Raw genomic sequence first — 23,507 nt, 5'->3', positions numbered from 1 at the left:
TTTCAACACGTTCATCCACATATTTCTATTTACAATACATATCTACCAAAAAATAGGTTACAAAATATAACGTTCTTTATGCACACGATATTAAATACAATACAGATGGAGTTTAGTGACATGGCTCCTGTAATGATAGTTTTTATTAAGTCATAATCAGGCAAACTACTACTTTATTAATGATGATGGTGAAACATGCATACATTTATTGCTAAAAATTGCACTTTATATTAATGAGGTATTAGTACATATTTCCCAGACCGTGTTCTAAACAATATATGTAAGCAAAATATGTAAGCTCGCAACCCACATCAAGGGTTCTCATTATCTTTCGAGTCCCTATATATATAAATAATCCAAATACACAAAAAACAGCCAAACTACTAACTCTACATAAAAAACTTGAGCTGTTTAAAAAAATCTAAAAGATGGATCCGTTTTTTTTTCACGCGCATTAAAAACGCATGCAATCCACATGTCACCTGCGCGGAAATAACGCAATCGCATACAAAACGGACTGCACTCTCAAGCCAAATCACGCGATTATCACTGAACGCATCCAGATGTTACGTTACGCTCGTGTAAAAGAGGCCTAACATCTACCGTCTCGACACCACATTTCACGGCTTCTGAGGTACCAGGGCACGGGTCAGCAACATGCCCAACCTCCAGAGCCTCACTCACTATCGCTTTATCTGCTACACAAGCAATAAGAGGAACAGTCTTACCACTTGACGTCACGGGTTTGGCATTCCTAGGAGACGAGGGTGCTCCAGGAACAACTCCACCGAGGTCATCATCCTTTTCCTGGATCTTAGGAACCTCCAGCCCTCGGTTCCTAGTGCCACGATCACAATGCAGTGGTTGCCATGGGAAATGCCTTGGCCTTGAATCCAATCTTTTTCCTCAGGACCAGGGGCGTAGCTAGAAATGACTGGGCCCCATAGCAAAAAAAATTTATGGGCCCCCCCCAGTCTCGAATCTCCCACATACCTCTCAATCCTCGCCGCCACATCCGCAGCTCCTCATGCACTTGCGACAGTTACGCGTAGGACTGAGCACAGACAGTTGGTCACTGGCAACGCATTTGTGCCAGTGTAGGAAATGTATGAATCTAAGTGTGGGTTCACACCTTAGCGTACTCTGTATGCACTTTTTTCAGGCGTTTTTATCGTGCGTTTACATACGCGCGAGGAAACAAGCAAATGCCCATTGTCGCGCGTTACCGCTATGTGCGGGAACGTGCGACAATACGCCCCAAAGAAGCTCCTGTACTTCTTGGGGCGTAGGGCGTTTTACAGCGCGTTCGTACGTACTGTAAAACGCTCAGGTGAGAACCATTCCCATAGGGAATCATTGGTTTTTGCCTGTTGAGCGTTTTACAGCGCGTAGGAACGCGCTGTAAAACGCTCAGGTGTGAACGCAGCCTAAATGTCTGTGTATTAAAGAAGATTGGTAAATTGTACAGGGGTCTGTAACACAGGAAGGAGAAAGTACACATCGTGGGGGGTGTATGTGTATGAGACAGAAGGTAGGGATATGTATCTTGTGTAGTTAGGGTATTAGGGACAGTAAGGGGTATATATCTAGTGCTGATACACGTGTAGGCGAAGAGCGGCTCTGTATCAGCACTAGATATATACCCCTTACTCTCCCTAATACCCAAACTACACAAGATACATATCCCTACCTTCTGTCTAATACACATACACCCCCCACGATATGCACTTTCACCTTCCTGTGTTACAGACCCCTGAGATAGGATTAGGTGGCTGTGTCCACTAACCATTACCAGAAATGCAGCTGCGCCTGCTAGGCTTGAGCAGGTATATGTGTGAATATGGATTAGGGAAGATGCTGAGATCCGGCTGTACCTCACTCTCAGCATCTTCCATATTCACACATATACCTGCTCAAGCCTAGCAGGTGCAGCTGCATTTCTGGTAATGGTTAGTGGACACAGCCACCTAATCCTATCTCAGGGGTCTGTAATACTTGTCCGCTCTAGTCTCGTGTTACAGTACTCCACGTCTGACTCCACTCACTGACTGACGCTGCTGCCTGCTGCTTCGGTTGGACATACATCGCAACATGGGCAGACTCAGTCCCACTCCCCAGCCAGCCCTCACCTCAGCCACTTGAACCGACCGACACGGTGAAGCCGTACCGTACTGTGCGCGCCGCCAAGCCAGCCAGCCACCCACACTCCAGCTTCCTTGTACATGCCGCTTCCACCTCCTACACTTCCAGCGAACCACAGCCCAGAGTGCCTCTCTGCCTCTGGCTCCGAGTCCGACCGCCCCCTATCACAGCGCCACGCCCGGGCCCGGCCCACTTGCCACATGGTTTTATATTATTATTTTTTAATCCTCAGTCGGCGGCGGGCCCCCAGTGGCGTAGGGCCCCATAGCCATTGCTATGGCTGCTATGGCGATCCCTACGCCACTGGGCGCATGGGTGCTTGCCCTGTAAGAGCCCAGGGAGCTGTTCATACTCTGAGGACTAGGGGAGAGGCCTAGCTAACAACAGCAGGTTGCAGCATGCCAGGAGAGACAAAACAGAATTGTGGTGGCCTGATCCAATGCAAGGAAGCTGAGGAAGATCGACGGGTCCAGGTCAACAGAGGAAGAGCAGACGGGCAAATGTAGGGTTGACTGTCTGAGTGACTGGAGCAGTGTCGGCCATGGTCCACCATTATAATGGTCAAATTTCACAAATCTGGTGCCCACTCACTTTTAAAAGTGACATAAAAACACAAAAAGTTTTGACCCAAATTAGTGATTTTTTTTTTTACTTCATTTTGTTAACATTATACTGTTTAGTGAGTAGAAAGCTGTATTATGAAAAGCAACATGATCTATCCATGGGGGAGGGGGGGTGACATATCTTTCATTTGATGGATCAAAATAAGGAAAACGCTTACATTTAAATGTAGTAATGATCCAGAACAAGACGGATTTTGTTAACGATTCGGTAATTATTTAAGTTGAGATCTCTTGAGTGAAAACAAGAAAGCGCGCAGTCTATGTTAATGTGGTTATTTGGTGCATGATCTTCTGATGTGGTTTCAGCCACTGCTGTTTCTGTCGATGCAGCACAGTGATGTTCTATCTAGCTAAGGTCAGACACACTTTGCAAGAATTTATTCACTGTTGCATGTTGCTGTGCTACTGTTTCTGCCATTCCCAAGTCTGCAGCAAGAGGGGAGATGAGAGGGGGCTTTACGGCGGCACATCTGTATTATAAAGTACTGTAGAGGCTAGAGGGCCCGGCGGCCGGCCAGAGGCTATTCAAAACTCACCTCGCGCCGCCAGCCACCGCACGTCCGTAGGACCACACAGTCACTGCCGCCTGCCTGCTGCTTCTGAGTGTCTGACTGGGAGGGAGCCGGAGATGCGCGCAAACCACGCCTCCGGCCGGCTCCTCCTCACTCCCGCGGCCGCCCCCTCTGACAGTCACGTGAGCTGCCTACTGCGCTGCGCCGTGCGCACTGCCCCCGGCACTATTAGATCACATTTTGAATAGGAGGCGGTGAGGGGGGCCGTGGGCCCCCCTGGCTCAGGGGCCCGGTCGCAATTACGACCGCTGCGACCCCTGTAGCTACGCCACTGCTCAGGACGATGAGTCATAGACTCTGCTGAAGACTTTTCCTTGGATTCTCCAGCCGCACAATTTTAAGCACTTTCTCCGGGAAAGTCTTTGCCCAGTATGAATTCCTCCCTCAGGGTCTCACATATCAAGAGCTCCCACTGTACAGAGCCACAGACCGTTACAAAGGCCAGAGCCACCGTGGTATCTGTCTTTTGCCCCCTATTCAGAAATTCCAGAACTTCGGGCCTGACCCGAGACACTTGTTGGTGGTTATCTAGTGTGACCCACGCAGGGAGTCCCCCAATCACCCTTTTGCAGGACCTCTCACATGCTTGGTCAGATCTCCTGATCAAACAATCCTCCATTGCACAGTCCTCCCACTGGCAACACTCTCAGCAATACTTTGTTGCGCCTGGTGGGCTCTTCCAAGCCGCAGCAACTTACACATAGGGTTTCCTAGTGACCCCCCAAAAAAAGAATTCCTACACAGTTCAGTCTCTTTCACTGGGGCTTCCAGCCCTTTAAAAGACCGCAAGATTCCCTTGCAACACAGCAAAAAAGTGTCCAGACTTGCAACAGTTTCACCGGACAAACAGGCTTCCGGCCCTTTAACTCTCTGTTGCCCTTAGCAACAACGTTGTACCCTTTTAGCATGTACACTGCACGCATCCTCCACCAATTGTAAGGGATGGCTGTCTCTCAGGGGGTCGCAATCACAGACTTCTTCGCAGACAACCAAATTTATTGTCCAAACTGGTGCTTTATTGTGGCACTGAAGCACCCGCACAAACATAAGTATCAAAATCAACACCTGCCCGTCTGGGCTCTAACTAATACAAAGTTATTTAGCTGACTCACCTCTAAGCCCAGCTTATACACCGCGTCTCAAGCACTAACCCTTAGCAGATTCGCTCCCGGAACACAAGTCCCGATAAGGAAGAGATCCGGCTACACATAGCCTTGTGGCCCCTCAGCCCTCTTGGCTGAGACCATCCAGAGCCTTTGTAGGCCTCTGCTCCCAAGTCTTCTTTACCCAGACTGACACACAGAGGGTTGGTTTTACCCCTCCTTGATTACAGCAGGCCTTTCCTGCGATCACCAGCAAAAGACAACACCCGTACTGGTATGGTGTGGAATGGCAGATCCCACTACCATACCTATTTATCAGTCTAAATAAAATCCAGCCCATAACAAAACGCAGACAAAACTGTCTCAGAAAACTAAGCTTTGCTGAAACTCCGGCAGCTTTCTGGATTTTATTTATCTCACCCAGCTGAAGTACCTGGGTAGGATATACACGCCTTCCAGCACTGTACACATCACCACACTGGTTACACAAATTAGACATAACCGGAGCATTGACTCTTACAGCTTTATATAGTCAGATGAGGAGGTTCTGAGGGCATCCAGTGTAATTATGATCTGTGACCCGTGTGTCCATCCCGGCACAAGACTCTCCAACATCAAAGATTAAAGCCTGCTGGAAAGCCTGCCCTGAGGACCATGCCTCGAATATATGCAGATCCCCGAACGCACAAACTAAATGCCAACAATCTCCACGAGTTCCTCTAATCTCCTGTAACTAAGGTAAAATGTAAGGAGTTCTCCTGGAGCTCGGAGCATTAAAAGACATTGTTTGTCACTTTATGATTTTTTTCTTCTCACTGGTAATTTCACTGTGAGCCTGATCCACCTTCACACAACGATCGCTGTACCCAACTGTGGACTCCTGGAGCAGATCTATTCGGAACCATACCACTCGGAACCGAACCTGAGTGGTTCCAGTTTTTTTTTACAGTAATAATTCCCAAAGTTATTACACAAGTCTCAAGCGACGTGGCGAAGTAATAACTTTGGCTTATCGGAGCCCATACATTCTAATACTGTACGGAGAGAGATCTAATGCCTACTATCTGCTTGCTCAAAAAAAAGAAAAAAGAACTCGCCTCCTCCATTTGATGGCACCGCTGTGAACATTCTCTACACTGGAAGCTCAGGACAGGACCTGCATTCCTCCATTTATGATGTCACACAGGTCCTGTCTTGAGCTTCCAGTGAGCAGCGAGTGTTCACAGTGGCGCCATCAAATGGAGGAGGCGAGTTTTTTTTTTTTTTAACAGAAGTGGGGGAGGGGAAGGAGTTAAAGGCTGTACTAATGAGCGCTCCATAATGTAAGCATTCATTAGTAACAGTCCATATTGGAAAATAACGGCAATTATTATTGGTGGTAGAAAAAAATTACTGGCATCGGCAAGGCAACTAAATAACCGACTTGGCTGATGAGTAACCGGCCGGTTGGCAACCCTAGCCACATGTGAACATGCCATAAAGTGAGGACATTCCTCAGGGGTTCTGGATTTCTAGGACATGGACATATCATATAGCTGCCGCCATTCCTGACATCCACCACACACAAGAGGCGGCTTCTAGTGATGACATTTATGGATTTTACTAACAGCCGGGGACATTTTCTCTCCACAGTCACAATCTACAGATTTTATACTAACGCTCTGTGGACGCCTCACCCACATCTCATCTTCTTATTATTACAGATTGGGTTATAATCGTCTACCAGACACTTCCTGCATCCAGCTGGCTTCTGTAATAAGGAATAACCGGTCCCTGAAGATACTTGACCTGTCTGATAACAGTCTGTCTGGTCCTCACTTCAGTGACTTAATGGAGGCTCTGTCCAGTCCGGCCTGCAGGATAGAGGAATTACAGTGAGTATAAGAGATATGTACAGGACTGAGACATGTGGGGCACACGTTATACATGGATTTTATTCTATTTTATACTCTGCACCATAGCCCCATGTCTGTTTCCTAAATATCTCTCCTGTCTATACCCCCCCAATCTTGGTCTCTTAATGACCCTCTATTAATGATCCATGAAGTGTTCTCCTCTATCAAAACACACTTAGTAGAACACTTTACTATCAATGCCCCTTCAGTCTCCTCCTATATCCCACAATAGTACTTGGCAAATGGACACTCAAGCAGTGAGAACATGAATAAAAAGTCTCCCAATGGGGGCAGAGCCTGGACGAGCTAGTGAATGGCTGACTGATTCTGTGCTCCTGTTCAGTGCTGACTACAAACCTCTTAAATAGCTGTTCAGCTGCATGAAAATGGGGAAACTCGCTAAAGATAAACAGAAGGAACCCGCCGAGCCCACTCCAGTAAGATCTAAACAACCGGACATGGATAAATATCTCCAGAAAAAGCCATACTCCCTCTTCTCCAGCGTGGCTAATATGGCGCCGAGCGCCTCACAACACTCAGATGTAGACAACCTCTCTGAGGCTGGCAGTATCTCCGACGCTTCAGACCGATGGTCAACCCAAAGAGCTGCCCCGTTATCTAAAGCTGTACTCCGGGATATCCTGGAATCTGCACTCTCGCCGCTAAAAAAAGACCTGGCAGACTAGGTCTTCGCCATCTAGGCCACAGGGTAGTGGCACTTGAAAATACCCAGTAAGCTATCCTGACTTACGAACAAACAGGGGATGCCCTACAGGCCCTAAAGACCCTCTTGAATGAAACTCTCCTCAAAATTGAGGATCAGGAAAATTGCAGTCGTTGGGAGAACATCCGGAGTCAATGAAGTGGCGCGCAAAATATTTACCTCCTTACTAGGCTCTGAGAGGGCCACTTAAATAGTAATCAAGAGGATCCACAGGGCATTGCGACCCCAGCCCAAACCTAATGATCTACCATATAAGGCCTCCTGAGCTACATTGAGACGGCAGACCTCCTACAAGCCAGCAGATATGAAGATACAGATATTCTGTTCTTCTAAAATTTGGCGCTATCCACCATGGCTAAACTCTGCACACTGTGCCCGTTACTAGATGCTTTAAAAGCTGCTGCGATCCCTTTCCGCTGGTTATACCCCTTTGGCCTTACCCTCAATAAAAATGGGAAACAAGTGGTCATCAGAACACCGCAGGACTTTAAAGCAGCATGGACACTGCTGAGAATTAATTCTATTGACATCCCCTTGTGGATGCCAGCTGATCAGGGAGAACCTCTTCCTATTCCTCCACAAACCGACGCCTGGCAGAAGGCTTCACCAGGGAGAACCGACAAGACCAAAAGAAGCCGTCCTTCGGGCCCTAAAACCTGTAGAACTGTGATGTATTGCCATGTGTTAACCATTCTAAGCCTTTACATAGCCGAATAGTTTTTCTCATGGTGCTGTGAGCTCTGGAACAATCAGTTGGTTGCTATCCCTCACATGGTTTATCTTTACTTGTTTGAATATTTCATGATTAGGTTATATCTACCATTATTCCCAACCTTATTATGCCCCCACATAGCTAGGGTGTAGTCAGCCCATTACTTGACTTAGTTCTACATTTCTTGATGGTTTACCCCAGACCCTCAAGAGCTCTGCGAGACCCCCCTCCTAAGGGACCCACTGAAAGTGTAGTAACCAGGGGAGACTCCCATCAACATAGGAGCTCGATAGAGCACAGCTCTTGTTAATATGTTCAATCTGAAATTGTAGAGTAGAAGACACTTGCGCTTCTATGGGGCGGATTATGGATCTGAGCAACTCCCAGGTTATACAGAGCTGTAATATGTACATGAGCCCTTACCGCCATAGAGCGCTCATCTCTGCCTGTGCTACATTACAGCTGTATGGCGGTATTATTACTGATGACCCTGGCTGTAATTTACTCAGAATGGAGATGATTACTGCTCGTTATCAATAAGTAATAATCAATACCAGCAGAATCCAGAGAAACCCTGAATGTAGTGTAATGTCTACTAATAATCCATCCCCCAAATAACTGACTGAGCGAGGGCAGAGCCACATGTGTCCTGTAGTAATGTGAGGAGGAGAACGGGGGCCACAGGGGCCACAATAGATGGTGGAGGAAGGAGAATGGGGGCCACAATAGATGGTGGAGGAAGGAGACTGAGGGCCACAATAGATGGCGGAGAAAGGAGAATGGAGGCCACAGGAGCCACAGACTGAGGGCCACAATAGATGGTGGAAGAAAAATGGGGGCCACAGAGTGAGGACCACAATAGATGGAGGAAGGAGAGCTCTCGGCAGCCGATGACGCTGACACAAGTTCCTCCAGCTTTATGACTCTTGTACATATATGTGCTGCCATCATCACTGATTTATGACATACCATAAAGTGAGGACACTCCTCGGGGGTTCTGGATCTCTAGGACATGGACATATCATATAGCTGCCGCCATTCCTGACATCCACCACACACAAGAGGCGGCTTCTAGTGATGACATTTAAGGATTTTACTAACAGTCGGGGACATTTTTTCTCCACAGTCACAATCTACAGATTTTATAGTAACGTTCTGTGGACGCCTCACCCACATCTCATCTTCTTATTCTTACAGATTGGCTGGTAATGGTCTACCAGACACTTCCTGCATCCAGTTAGCATCTGGAATAAGGAATAACACGTCCCTGAAGAAACTCGACCTGTCTTATAACCGTCTGTCTGGTCCTCACTTCAGTGACTTGATGGAGGCTCTGTCAAGTCCGGCCTGCAGGATAGGGGCATTAAAGTGAGTATAAGGGTCCATTCACACGTCCGTTTTTTCTTTCCTGATCTGTTCCGTTTTTTGCGGAACAGATCAGGACCAGATCAGGACCCATTCATTTTCAATGAGTCCTGGAAAAAATCGGACAGCACAATGTGTGCTGTCCGTTTCCGTTGTTCCGTTCCGCATGTCCGTTTAAATATAAAACATGTCCTATTATGTTCCTGAAAAATCGGATCCTGGTACAATGCAAAGTCAATGGTTCCGCAAAAAACGGAAGACATTCGGATGTCATTCCGTATGTCTTCCGTTTTTTGCGGAATCCGTTCCTGGAAACACATAGCAAATTTTTTTTATTTATTTTTTTCAATTTTTTTTCACTGAAATCCAAACAACTTTATTTGATTATTGAAATGTATACATGTTTCCGTTTTTTGCGGATCCGCAAAAAACGGATGACATACGGAAACATTTTCAGGAACAACGGATCCGCAAAAAACGGACCGAAATTCGGATTATAGAAAAATACTGACGTGTGAATGACGGAGACATGTGGGGCACAAGTTATACATGGAGTTTATTCTATTTTATGCTCCGCACCATTGTTATGTCCATGAGATAAACTGCTGACTATGGTTGTCACGATACCAAAATTTTAATTCGATTTTGATACCATAAAAAAGTTTTGCGATACTCTATACCATTAGATACCATGCAAAAATTAAAACACCAAAAAAGCTGCGTGCATTCCGCATTTTATGGAACGTCCGGCCCATAATAGAACAGTCCTATCCTATTTTTTGGGGGGACAAAGTGACTAAAAATGGCGAATTGTGCGGTTTAGATTTTTTTCTTTTTCCTTCTGTCACGGCGTTCAATATTTTTTTATATTTTAATAGTTTGCACTTTTTCGGGTGTGGCGATATATAATATGTATATTTTTTATTGTTTATAAATTTTATATGCAAAATTGAGAAAGGGGGTGATTTAACCTGTAGAGGACCCACGCCCTACATGTACAGCGCAGATGTTCGTGACTTAAGGACCAGAGCCGTACATGTACAGTGCTGTGATCGGGCAAGTGCAGGAGCTGCGCCCACCCGATCAGCAGCAAGGGTCTGGCAGTCACTGATAGCCTGACCCCTGCTGCATGCGCCGGCATCAGTGAAATCACAGATGCCGGCGCATTAACCCTTGATGTGCCGCTGTCAGCACTGACCGCGGCACATGCGATGTCCTCACGGGCATCGGAGCTGCAATCGGGTCCCCGTGCTGCTGTGACGGGGGCCCGATGGCATGAAAGGCAGCGCGATGCCTTCCTTAGGCATCGGGGCTGCCTTCCGGTGACGTGCCTGTGAGATCCAGCCCCCTGGATCTCACAGGCAGGAAGCTGTATGAGTAATACACACAGTTTTACTCATACAGCCAATGCATTCCAATACAGAAGTATTGGAATGCATCGTAAAGGGGATAAGACCCCCCAAACGTTGAAGTCACGGAGTGGGACAAAAAATAAAGTGGAAAAAAATGTCCCCCAAATTTTTTTTAAGTGTAAAGTAAAAAAAAAAAATATCCTTTTGCCAAAATAAAGGGAATAAAAAAATTAAAAAAATTGAGAAAAGAAGAAAAGTACACATATTAGGTATCACCGCGTCTGTATCGACCAGCTCTATAAAACTGACACATTACCTAACCCTTCAGGTGAACACCATCAAAAAAATAAAATTAAAACTGTGCTAAATAAACTGTGGCTCTCAGACTAGGAGACAATAAAACATGATTTTTTTTTTGTTTAAAAAATGAAATCATTGTGTAAAACTTACATAAATAAAAAAACATATTAGGTATCGCCGCGTCCATAATAATCTGCTCTATATAAATATCACATGACCTTACCCCTCAGGTGAATACTATATAAAAAAAAAAAACGGTGTAAAAAACGCAATTTTTTGTCACCTTACATCACAAAATATGTAATAGCAAGCGATGAAAAAGTCATATGCACCCTATAATAGTACCAATTAAACCGTTATCTCATCCCGAAAAAAATGAGCCCCTACACAATACAGTCGCCCCAAAAATTTATAGAACTACGGCTTTCAGAATGTGGAGACACCAAAAAATATTTTTTTATCAAAAATGCTTTGTTATGTAAAACTGAAACAAACAACCAAACAAAGTAGACATATTTGGTATTGTCACGTCCGTAACAACCTGCTCTATAAAAATACCACATGATCTAACCTGTCAGATGAATGTTGCAAATAACAAAAAATAAAACGGTGCCAAAACAGCTATTTCTTGTTACCTTGCCTCACAAAAAGTGTAATATAGAGCAACCAAAAATCATATGTACCCTAATATAGTACCAACAAAACTGCCACCTTATCCCGTAGTTTCAAAAATGGGGTAACTTTTTTGGAGTTTCTACTCTAGGGGTGCATCAGGGGGTCTTCAAATGGGACATGGTGTCAAAAAAACCAGTGCAGCAAAATCTGCCTTCCAAAAACCGTATGGAGTTCCTTCCCTTCTGCGCAATGCTGTGTGCCCGTACAGCAGTTTGTATATTGCTATACATACAGCACCGCCATACTCACACACAGCTCTGCTATACACACCAGGCATTGCAAAACACACATACAGATCTGCTATACACACAGCACTCAAATACAGCCTGCTACACCCATACAGGTATGTTACATACATACAGCTCTACTACATACATACAGCTCTGCTACATACATACTGTTCTACTATACCTATACAGCACTACTACACACATACAGTTTTGTTACTGACATACAGCTCTATTACACACATACAGCCTGCTACACATACATACTTAGCATCTTTAGTAAAAACTCACATTTCCCTACACCAGTGTCGGCTGTACAGTCTTCCTGCTCTGGCTCCTCCTATTAATGACCTCATCAAAGGTCCTTAAGCTGTAGTTTTCATCTCCTTTCAGTACAGTGTAGGACCTTACTCCCCCATGCGCTGAATGGATGGTTCTCCTGCCTGCTGCCTCTCTCACTGGTCAGGCAGATCTGTATGTGCGCTCTGCCTGATCACTAATGAAGCAGTCAGGAGTCTGGCCGTGCTGGATCCCCCTGACTGCTGTTTATTAGATACTTTTAGCAAGATTTTATTCTTACTAAAAGGGTTTTGCATAACAGGGACAGGGGAACAAAGAGCTTCCCTGCCCCTGTATGCTGCGTACCTCAGGCACTGTAATTACAGCACCAGATGTATGCGGTCTCTTCACAGGCCGGTGGTTCTGTCAGTATGGGGTCTGTGTCCCCACCGCAGGGTGGCAGCACTATGGGTCCCAGTACTGGCTTACCTTGTAGGAGATGCAGGCGCCCGCCAGCATACCGCCGCATTAGTCCTCACTGCCAGTTGTCATCTGATGTGCTATAGCACGGGCGCGCGCACTTTTCCATTTCTTATAGGGGTAGGCAGCTGGTTCCTGATTACCGTCCCCACCCAGAGGCGGGACTATTTATATTTAACTCCTTAAGGACCGGGCTCATTTTCACCTTAAGGACCAGGCCATTTTTTGCCAATCTGACCAGTGTCACTTTTTGTGGTGATACCATTAAAACGCTTTGACTTATCCAGGCCATTCTGAGATCGTTTTTTCGTCACATATTGTACTTCATGACACTGCTAAAATTGAGTCAAACAAATTCATTTTTATGTATAAAAAAAACACAAAATTTGCAAAAAATTTAGAAAAATTAGCAAATTTCCAAGTTTCAATCTATCTACTTCTAGTAATAACTACAAAAATAGTTATTACTTTACATTCCCTATATGTCTACTTCATGTTTGGATCATTTTGGGAATGACATAAACATTTTTGGGGATGTTACAAGGCTTAGAAGTTTAGAAGCAAATCTTGAAATTTTTCAGAAATGTTCAAAAACCCACTTTTCAAGGACCAGTTCAGGTCTGAAGTCACTTTGTGAGGCTTACATAGTAGAAACCACCCAAAAATGACCCCATTCTAGAAACTACACCCCTCAAGGTATTCAAAACTGATTTTACAAACTGTGTTAACCCTTTAGGTGTACCACAAGAATTAATGGAAAATAGAGATACAATTTCAAAATTTCACTTTTTTGGCAGATTTTCCATTTTAATAATTTTTTTCCAGTTACAAAGCAAGGGTTAACAGCCAAACAAAACTCATTATTTATGTCTCTGATTCTGTAGTTTACAGAAACACCCCCCATGTGGTTGTAAACCGCTGTAAGGGCACACGGCAGGGCGCAGAAGGAAAGGATTGCCATACGGTTTTTGGAAGGCAGATTTTGCTGCACTGGTTTTTTGACACCATGTCCCATTTGAAGCCCCCCTGATGCACCCCTAGAGTAGAAACTCCAAAAAAGTGACACCATTTTAGAAACTACAGGATAGATTGGCAGTTTTGTTGGTACTATTTTAGGGTACATATGACTTTTGGTTGCTCTATAATACACATTTTGTGAGGCAAGGTAACAAGAATTAGCTGTTTTGGCACCGTTTTTACTTTTGTTATTTGCAACATTCATCTAACAGGTTAGATCATGTGGTATTTTTATAGATCAGGTTTTCATGGACGTGGCGATACCTACACAATGATTTCATTTTTTAAACAAAAGAAAATCATGTTTTAGTGTTTCCATAGTCTGAGAGCCATAATTTTTTCTGTTTTTGGGCGATTATCTTGGGTAGGGTATGACTTTTTGTGGGATGAGATGATGGTTTGATTGGCACTATTTTGGGGTGCGTATGACTTTTTGATCGCTTGCTATTACACTTTTTGTGATGTAAGGTGATAAAAAAATGGTTTATTTAACACAGTTTTTATTTTTTATTTTTTTCGGTGTTCATCTGAGGGGTTAGGTCATGTGATATTCTTATAGAGCAAGTTATTATGGACACGGCGATACCTAATATGTATACTTTTTTTTATTTCTGTAAGTTTTACACAATAATATTTTTGAAACAAAAAAAATAAATCATGTTTTAGTGTCTCCATATTCTGAGAGCCATAGTTTTTTCAGTTTTTGGGCGATTATCTTAGGTAGGGTCTCATTTTTTTGCAGGATGAGATGACAGTTTGATTGCCATTATTTTGGGGTACATATGACTTTTTGATCGCTTGCTATTAGACTTTTTGTGATGTAAGGTGACAAAAAAATGGTTTATTTAGCACGGTTTTTATTTTTTACGGTGTTCATCTGAGGGGTTAGGTCATGTGATATTTTTATAGAGAAGGTCGATACGGACACGGCGATACATAATGTCTACTTTTGTTATTTATGTAGGGTGACAAAAAAATTGTTTATTTAGCACAGTTTTTATTTTTTACGGTGTTCATCTGAGGGGTTAGATCATGTGATATTCTTATAGAGCAAGTTATTATGGACACGGCGATACCTAATATGTATACTCTTTTTTTATTTATGTAAGTTTTACACAATAATATTTTTGAAACAAAAAAAAATAATAATGTTTTAGTGTCTCCATATTCTGAGAGCCATAGTTTTTTCAGTTTTTGGGTGATTATCTTAGGTAGAGTCTCATTTTTTGCGGGATGAGATGACAGTTTGATTGCCATTATTTTGGGGTGCATATGACTTTTTGATCGCTTGCTATTAGACTTTTGTGACAAAAAAATGGTTTATTTAGCACAGTTTTAATTTTTTATGGTGTTCATCTGAGGGGTTAGTTCATGTGATATGTTTATAGAGCCGGTCAATACGGACGCGGCGATACCTAATATGTCTTTTTTTTACCAATTGTTTTTTTTACTTTATTTGGGGAAAATTAAGTTGTTTTTTTTTACTTGAAACTTTTAAAAAATTTGGGGGGGGCTTTCTTTTTTAAACTTTTTTTCACTTTATTTTTTGTCGCACTTTGAAACTTCAACTTTTGGGGGTCTAATCCCCTTTACAATGCATTCAAATACTTCTGTATTGGAATGCATTGGCTGTATGAGCAATACAGTGAGTATTACTCATACAGCTTCCGGCCTGTGAGATCCAGGGGGCTGAATCTCCCTGGAAGGCAGCACTGATGCCTAAGGAAGACATTGCGCTGCCTTCCATGCCATTGGGTCCCCCCTACAGCCCCACGGGGACCCGATGGCACTGCCGCCCGCCGCAACCTGTAAAAGCCGCAAACCGCAGGTCTGAATCGTCCTGTGGTTTGCGGCGATCGCCGAAACGGGGGGGAGGGGTCACGGGACCCCCCCGCGCATTGACCCAAGGTGCCTGGTCAATGATTTGAGCAGACACCTTGTTCCGATCAATGCCCACTGGGCGCGGGTGATCAGAAATACACATGACGTACCGGTACGTTATGTGTCCGGAAGAGGTTAAGGCAGCTTCACTTATCATGAAGTGCCCAAGCGTGGTTGTTGTACCTCTTGACTCCTGCTGAAGCATCCCACTGTGTCTGTTTATTGGATTTCCTGGTATTTGACCTCTGCTTCGTTTGACTACGCATCTGCCTGCCGTCTGTTTATTGGATCACCTGGATTATAGACCTCTGCACTGTCTGACTACGCATCTGCCCATCGCCTCCTGTAAGTCTGACTGGATCCAGACAACGAGACCGCTTATATCTACATGCTGTATTGCTCTGAACTTTGTGTTGCCTGTATCTATCAAGTGACTTTTGAATACTGTCTGCCAGGAAAGACCATCTGTTCCTTTACTTGACTTACAGCTGCCGCCATTCCTGACATCCACCACACCCAAGAGGCGGCTTCTAGTGATGACATTTATGGATTTTACTCACAGTCGGGGACATTTTCTCTCCACAGTCACAATCTACAGACTTTATACTAACGCTCTGTGGATGCCTCACCCACATCTCATCTTCTTATTCTTACAGATTGGCTGATAATCGTCTACCAGACACTTCCTGCATCCAGTTGGCATCTGTAATAAGGAATAACCCGTCCCTGAAGACACTTGACCTGTCTAGTAACCGTCTGTCTGGTCCTCACTTCAGTGACTTGATGGAGGCTCTGTCCAGTCCGGCCTGCAGGATAGAGACATTACTGTGAGTATAAGAGATGTGTACAGGACTGAGACATGTGGGGCACACGTTATACATGGATTGTATTCTATTTTATGCTCCGCACCATTGTTATGTCTATGAGATAAACTGCTGACTGCTCCTTGATATGTGTCGTCTCTAGTAATGTCTGACTAATGCACCAGGTCTAGTTGTGTCAGCGGCCACCGCACCCCTGATTTTGGCACAGTCTGTATATAAGTGTGTAACACCCCAGAGTTGTGTTACTACATGCCTCTACCCCGCTACTATCTTCTAAGAGCATTTACATTGTCGTCAGTAATGTTGATCACGAATATTCGAATTGCAAATTGTTATCACGAATATAGGTACTTCGAAAATTCCCTAAATATTTAGAATATAGTGATATATATTTGTAATTTTGAATATTCTAGATTTTTTTTATTGTGAATTTTTATCGCAAATTTTTCAATTGCTGAGTAAAAACATGATTCCTCCCTGCTTCTTGCTTGTGGGCCAAATGATGAATATTCTAAAAAAAACAAATATATAGCACTATATCGAATATATTAGTTTTTTCGAATATTCTTAATATTCTAAAACAAGAATATATAGCAATATAGCAAATATTCAAAAAAAAATACAAATATAGAGCAATTTAGCTAATTTTAGAATATTCATCATTTTTCCCATTTAAAGTCATGATTCCTCCCTGCTGAATATATTCGATATAGTGCTATGACTCATTGGCCCACAAACAAGAAGCAGGGAGGAATCATGTTTTTGCTTGGCAATTAAAAAATTTGCGATAAATATTTGCATTACGAAAAATTTGCATTACAAAAATTTGCATATTACGCAATCATTATAATATAATATAATATTCGCCGAATATTCTACAAAATATCGCAAATTCGAATATGACCCCTACCGCTCATCACTAGTCGCCAGATGTAATTTATATTATGTCTTCACAAATGTGCATCTAAAACCATTTTTCTTTTATTTTAGTAGAGGCTGTAATTGTTTTATTAATTTTTTTGCTGCAGTTTTTACAAAAATTGCAAAAAATTGAAAGCGCATAAGTGCGTCTGCTCAGCACCTGTATTCTGTGGCTGGTAAATTCTCTTTTTTTTTTTTCTGTTTCTTTATTGTTATACAAAACACATATAAAATATACAGTATCGGACCGTCCAACGAGTCATTACAATAGTCGTTCACATGTTAACAATTTTAACCCTACTACCCTCCCCCCCACCCAATTGAAGAGAGAGGGAGAGGGGAGAGTTTCTCTCCCCCTCCCTAAGAAGAAAGAGCAAAGAGGAGAGAGAGAGAGAAAAAAAACAAAAAAAAAACACCTTGGCCCTGGTTCAACCATTTCCTCCAAATTTTATCAACTTTTTCATCTCTATCCCTGTATCTCTCAGCCGCCTGTTCCAATTTAATCAGATTGAGCACTGCTTCCTGCCACTGTCCCACTGTAGGAGGGTCTTTATTTACCCATCTTCGGAGTATAAGCAATCTAGCCTGAAATAAATCTTTACATAATACCGATTGTAACTCTCTTTTTAGTTTAAGATGTAGCGTGGCCCCCAAGATACAAACAACGGGATCTTCCGGAACTTGGATACCCCAAAATGCTGATGTTATGTCTACAATATCTTTCCAATACCTTAATAATTTAGGACATCTCCAAAAGCAATGCATTTTAAATGTAATTTTTCCTGTAATTTTCCAGGTTACCAGTAAGTGGCAGCAACATTGACAAGTATAAGTCCCAGTTTAGTGTATCTAAGCTGGAATGAATTATTCCAGCTTAGCTCCCCCTCTGTGGAGGTGTGGACTGTTCCCACATCCTGCAGCATCGGTGGAGAAGGAAGTTAGTCAGTGTGCCAGCCACCCCTGTTGGGGAAGGCTGTGTGATAACGTTCAGGAGCCCACTCCCTGCTAAGGGGAGGGTGTGTGTTGGAGATCCCCTGCATAGGGAAGACAGCAAGGATCTTGTCTCGGCTGAGACCTGATCATATACCCAAGCTGAGCTCCTTCAGCCTCATCTAGCCTCAGCTAGTCTACCCCCACAAAGCAGAAGTTACAGAGAAACGCAGAAGATTAATTCCTGCCACAGTTATAGAGCTACCAAGCAGACGACATCTTATCCTGCGAGCTCCCCACATATCAAGCAGAGGCATTTCTTCCTGCCAATAATTGCCAAAACCTGCTGGGACCAGATAGCAAAGCTGTATACTGCTTGGATACAAGTTATCTTCAGTAAAGAAATGTTTGAACTTCAACTAAAGGTCTGGACATTATTTCTGCAGCAAAATTCCTCTATTACTCCTACTATCACTACACTCAAATTTATTGCAAGTGAGCCAGGAGTCCAGCCGTACCCAGGTAGGAGACACTGTTGACACAATTATCACTATTCTACAGAGACATTATAGGCCATTACACCACTCTGGCATTCCTAATCTGGGACGTGCATTATAACACCCTGGAAGGGCCCTGGGACAGTACACTGCGCATGCTGCAATTGGCGTCACAAACAAATATAGACTATTATCCACCTGTATCCTGGCCCACTGCATAAGTGGTGTCAGCTTACCCCATATCCTGCTCATTGCAAGTGTCATCTGCAGCAGATTTATCATCTTCTCTCCACATTACTGATAAGTATTTTCCCTTTTGCTTTTTTTCCCGACTTCTAAGAACCATAACTTTTTTACTTCTCCGTTCACATAGCCATCTGAGGGCTTCATGCGTGCTGCTGTATTTTGCGGTAGTTTTGCAACAGCTGGAGGGCCACGAGTTTGACATCCCTGGTCTAGAGAAAAGTTCTATTGCTGTCCTCGAAATGGAGAATAATAGGATGTTTTATGTTTTTCAAGACCACAGGACAGACTTCAAAAAAGAAATGACAAAGTGGAATGCCCATAGACTTTAGCAGGAAAGTGGAATGCCCATAGAGAATAATGGAAATGTAATATTTGAATTGGAGACAAAACCATTTGACATATCTAATAATTATTTAGCAGATATACTCTCCAAATTCAGTGGGATTATTTAATGTTCAGATTAAGTGGAATTATCACTGTTCTGCACAATGATGAGGGTAAATGACAGTGGAATGCCTATAGACTATAAATGGGAAGTAAAATATGAGTTCATTTGCAGATAAATGTAGGAAAATTAACCTTTACCACAACTGTACCCTGGGTAAAGTAGCATATTGTAAAATGAAAATTACCTTGGATTACAGTTGTGTTCAAAATTATTCAGTCCCCCCCCCACTGAAATTGAGTGTTTTGGCCAGTTTGACATTGATTTTGTAAGTCAGACAAATATAACATAACATTTATAATGAAATAACCACAAATGTCTTTTCTGTGCTCACATCATTATCAGTTTTATTCAACCCCCAAGTGACATTCAATCTTAGTACTTAGTCCAACATCCTTTTCCAGTTATAACAGCTGTTAAACGTGAAGCATAGCTTGACACAAGTGTCTTGCAGCGATCTACGGGTATCTTCGCCCATTCTTCATGGGCAAAAGCCTCCAGTTCAGTCACATTCTTAGGCTTGCACGATGCAACTGCTTTCTTTAAGTCCCACCAGAGGTTTTCAATCGGATTTAAGTCTGGTGACTGCGATGGCCACTTCAAAATGTTCCAGCCTTTAATCTGCAACCATGCTCTAGTGGACTTGGAGGTATGCTTGGGATCATTGTCCTGTTGAAAGGTCCAACGTCTCCCAAGCCTCAGGTTTGTGACGGACTGCATCACATTTTTATCCAATATCTCCTGGTACTGAAGAGAATTCATGGTACCTTTCACACGCTGAAGCTTCCCTGTACCTGTAGAAGCAAAACAGCCCCAAAGCATGATTGACCCCCCCCCCCCCCCATGCTTCACAGTAGGCAAGGTGTTCTTTTCTTCATAGGCCTTGTTCTTCCTCCTCCAAACATAGCGTTGATCCATGGGCCCAAACAGTTCTAATTTTGTTTCATCAGTCCACAGAACACTATCCCAAAACTTTTGTGGTTTGTCCACATGACTTTTGGCATACTGCAGTCGACTCTTATTCTTTGGAGACAGCAAGGGAGTTCTGGCATGGAGGCCTTCATTACGCAGTGTGCGCCTTATTGTCTGAGCTGAAACTTCAGTGCCCACATCTGACAAATCTTTTTCAGTTCCTCAGCAGTCACACAGGGACTTTTCTCCACTTTGCACTTCAGGTAGCGCACAGCAGTCAAAGTCAGCATCTTCTTTCTGCCATGACCAGGTAGTGTTTCAACAGTGCCCTTTGCCTTGAATTTGCGAATGATGCTTCCTATGGTGTCTCTTGGTATGTTTAACATCTTTGCAATCTTCTTATAGCCATTGCCCTTCCTGTGAAGAGAAATCACCTATTCTCTTGTCTTCCTGGACCATTCTCTTGACTTCACCATGTTTGTAAACACGCCAGTAAATGTCTAGAAGGAGCTGAGTATCACAGTCCTTTTACATCTGCCTAATTGGTGCTTATTATGCTTGATTGCTTCTCCTTGACATCCATAGGTGTTTTCAATACCTGATCGAAAACACTTGAATGAACCTCTGTTCTTAAAGAGGACCTTTCACCAGAATAAAACTTCTAAACTAACTATACAGGCATGTAGAGCAGCGCCCAGGGACCCCCCTGCACTTACTGTTATACCTGGTTATATCTTCATAGTTAGGCTCCACCCAGGGGAACCTGCCGTCGGCTCATTCTCCCATGCTGCAGCGCTGGCCAATCGCAGCGCTCAGCTCATAGCCTGAGAGAGAAAAAAAACTCTCAGGCTATGAGCTGAGCGCTGTGATTGGCCAGCGCTGCAGCATGGGAGAAGGAGACCCTGACCTCCAGTCCGACTGCACATTAACCCTCTCACCCCCTTTCCCTTTAAAATAAATATAGGGGACAGGGGAAACTGCTAATACAAGATATATATCTTAACTGTGATGATTGTGCCCTTCCTCAATCCTATGGTTTGAAGGCATTTTCATCTACAGTACAGACCAAAAGTTTGGACACACCTTCTCATTCAAAGAGTTTTCTTTATTTTCATGACTATGAAAATTGTAGATTCACACTGAAGGCATCAAAACTATGAAATATCACATGTGGAATTATATACATAACAAAAAAGTGTGAAACAACTGAAAATATGTCATATTCTAGGTTCTTCAAAGTAGCCACCTTTTGCTTTGATTACTGCTTTGCACACTCTTGGCATTCTCTTGATGAGCTTCAAGAGGTAGTCACCTGAAATGGTTTTCACTTCACAGGTGTGCCCTGTCAGGTTTAATAAGTGGGATTTCTTGCCATATAAATGGGGTTGGGGCCATCAGTTGCGTTGTGGAGAAGTCAGGTGGATACACAGCTGATAGTCCTACTGAATAGACTGTTAGAATTTGTATTATGGCAAGAAAAAAGCAGCTAAGTAAAGAAAAATGAGTGGCCATCATTACTTTAAGAAATGAAGGTCAGTCAGTCCGAAAAATTGGGAAAACTTTGAAAGTGTCCCCAAGTGCAGTCACAAAAACCATCAAGCGCTACAAAGAAACTGGCTCACATGCGGACCGCCCCAGGAAAGGAAGACCAAGAGTCACCTCTGCTGCGGAGGAGAAGTTCACCCGAGTCACCAGCCTCAGAAATCGCAGGTTAACAGCAGCTCAGATTAGAGACCAGGTCAATGCCACCCAGAGTTCTAGCAGCAGGCACATCTCTAGAACAACTGTTAAGAGGAGTCTGTATGAATCAGGCCTTCATGGTAGAAGATCTGCTAGGAAACCACTGCTAAGGACAGGCAACAAGCAGAAGAGACTTGTTTGGGCTAAAGAACACAAGGAATGGACATTAGACCAGTGGAAATCTGTGCTTTGGTCTGATGAATCCAAATTTGAGATCTTTGGTTCCAACCACCGTGTCTTTGTGCGACGCAGAAAAGGTGAACGGATGGACTCTACATGCCTGGTTCCCACCTTGAAGCATGGAGGAGGAGGTGTGATGGTGTGGGGGTGCTTTGCTGGTGACACTTGGGATTTATTCAAAATTGAAGGCATACTGAACCAGCATGGCTACCACAGCATCTTGCAGCGGCATGCTATTCCATCCGGTTTGCGTTTAGTTGGACCATCATTTATTTTTCAACAGGACAATGACCCCAAACACACCTCCAGGCTGTGTAAGGGCTATTTGACCATGAAGGAGAGTGATGGGGTGCTGCGCCAGATGACCTGGCCTCCACAGTCACCGGACCTGAACCCAATCGAGATGGTTTGGGGTGAGCTGGACCGCAGAGTGAAGGCAAAAGGGCCAACAAGTGCTAAGCATCTCTGGGAACTCCTTCAAGACTGTTGGAAGACCATTTCAGGTGACTACATCTTGAAGCTCATCAAGAGAATGCCAAGAGTGTGCAAAGCAGTAATCAAAGCAAAAGGTGGCTACTTTGAAGAACCTAGAATATGACATATTTTCAGTTGTTTCACACTTTTTTGTTATGTATATAATTCCACATGTGTTAATTCATAGTTTTGATGACTTCAGTGTGAATCTACAATTTTCACAGTCATGAAAATAAAGAAAACTCTTTGAATGAGAAGGTGTGTCCAAACTTTTGGTCTGTACATATATATATATATATATATATATATGTATATATCATATGAGCAGAGACTGTAGAGGCTCACCCGTCTATTGGTACGAGAAGCTGCACAGGGTTTGGTCTGATTCACCCAGTCAGTAAGGAATAAATGGATAAGAAGGTTTAAACCCGTGCTCAATATCTGGGGTCACGCAGGAAACAGTCAATTGCAATAATAAAACTAATTTATTAATATAAAAAGTTGATATAATCAATAAAAAAAAAATGAAAAATTAGAAAATGAAAACAATGATAAAGTGAATTAAAAAATAAGGCAGCAAAGTTAATGTATTGTAGCAGCGAAATTCATAGAGCAATATCTCATGGGGCTGGTCCAAATATATGCACATAAATCCGTATAGACGTTATGGATTCATAAATTGATGATATCTCCTGTGTTAATTAATGGTTATTATATAATCACATACAGTTCATCCATATTTAAAATATAGTGTTTGCTGTATAATATTCGTAATGCTTCCTGAATCAGACAAAAATTGTTATTTGATCACTTACAGCACTGGTTTGCTTCAATTTATAATCTAACCCCTCAAGAACGTTGTATTGTAATACACTGCGTGGGTATACCACCTTCCAGGAATAATCAGATAATTGATACTCTGTTACATATTCATGTTTTACTGAGCGGCTATTATGCAACATGATACAGTGAATTTTATGCAGTATAAGGC

The 23,507-nt window shown here is 43.1% G+C and overlaps 1 protein-coding gene across 2 annotated transcripts in view; it reads left to right on the top strand.

Annotated features, from left to right (window-relative positions):
* The window catches only part of LOC122924871 (NACHT, LRR and PYD domains-containing protein 12-like), a 166,851-nt gene that overhangs the window by 97,589 nt on the left and 45,755 nt on the right, over positions 1–23,507 (top strand). The window contains exons 7-9 of one of the 2 annotated variants that reach the window (XM_044276391.1): positions 6,144–6,314; positions 8,969–9,139; positions 16,004–16,174. In XM_044276391.1, the coding sequence (XP_044132326.1) occupies positions 6,144–6,314; positions 8,969–9,139; positions 16,004–16,174 (513 nt within the window). The remainder of the gene's footprint in view (positions 1–6,143; positions 6,315–8,968; positions 9,140–16,003; positions 16,175–23,507) is intronic. The other variant, XM_044276392.1, reaches the window with a different exon arrangement.

The sequence above is a fragment of the Bufo gargarizans genome, chromosome 1 (assembly GCF_014858855.1).
Source record: "Bufo gargarizans isolate SCDJY-AF-19 chromosome 1, ASM1485885v1, whole genome shotgun sequence".
In the NCBI taxonomy this organism is placed as follows: Eukaryota; Metazoa; Chordata; class Amphibia; order Anura; family Bufonidae; genus Bufo; species Bufo gargarizans.
The sequence above is the reverse complement of the archived record's forward strand: the minus strand, read 5'-3'. Positions and strand labels throughout refer to the sequence as shown.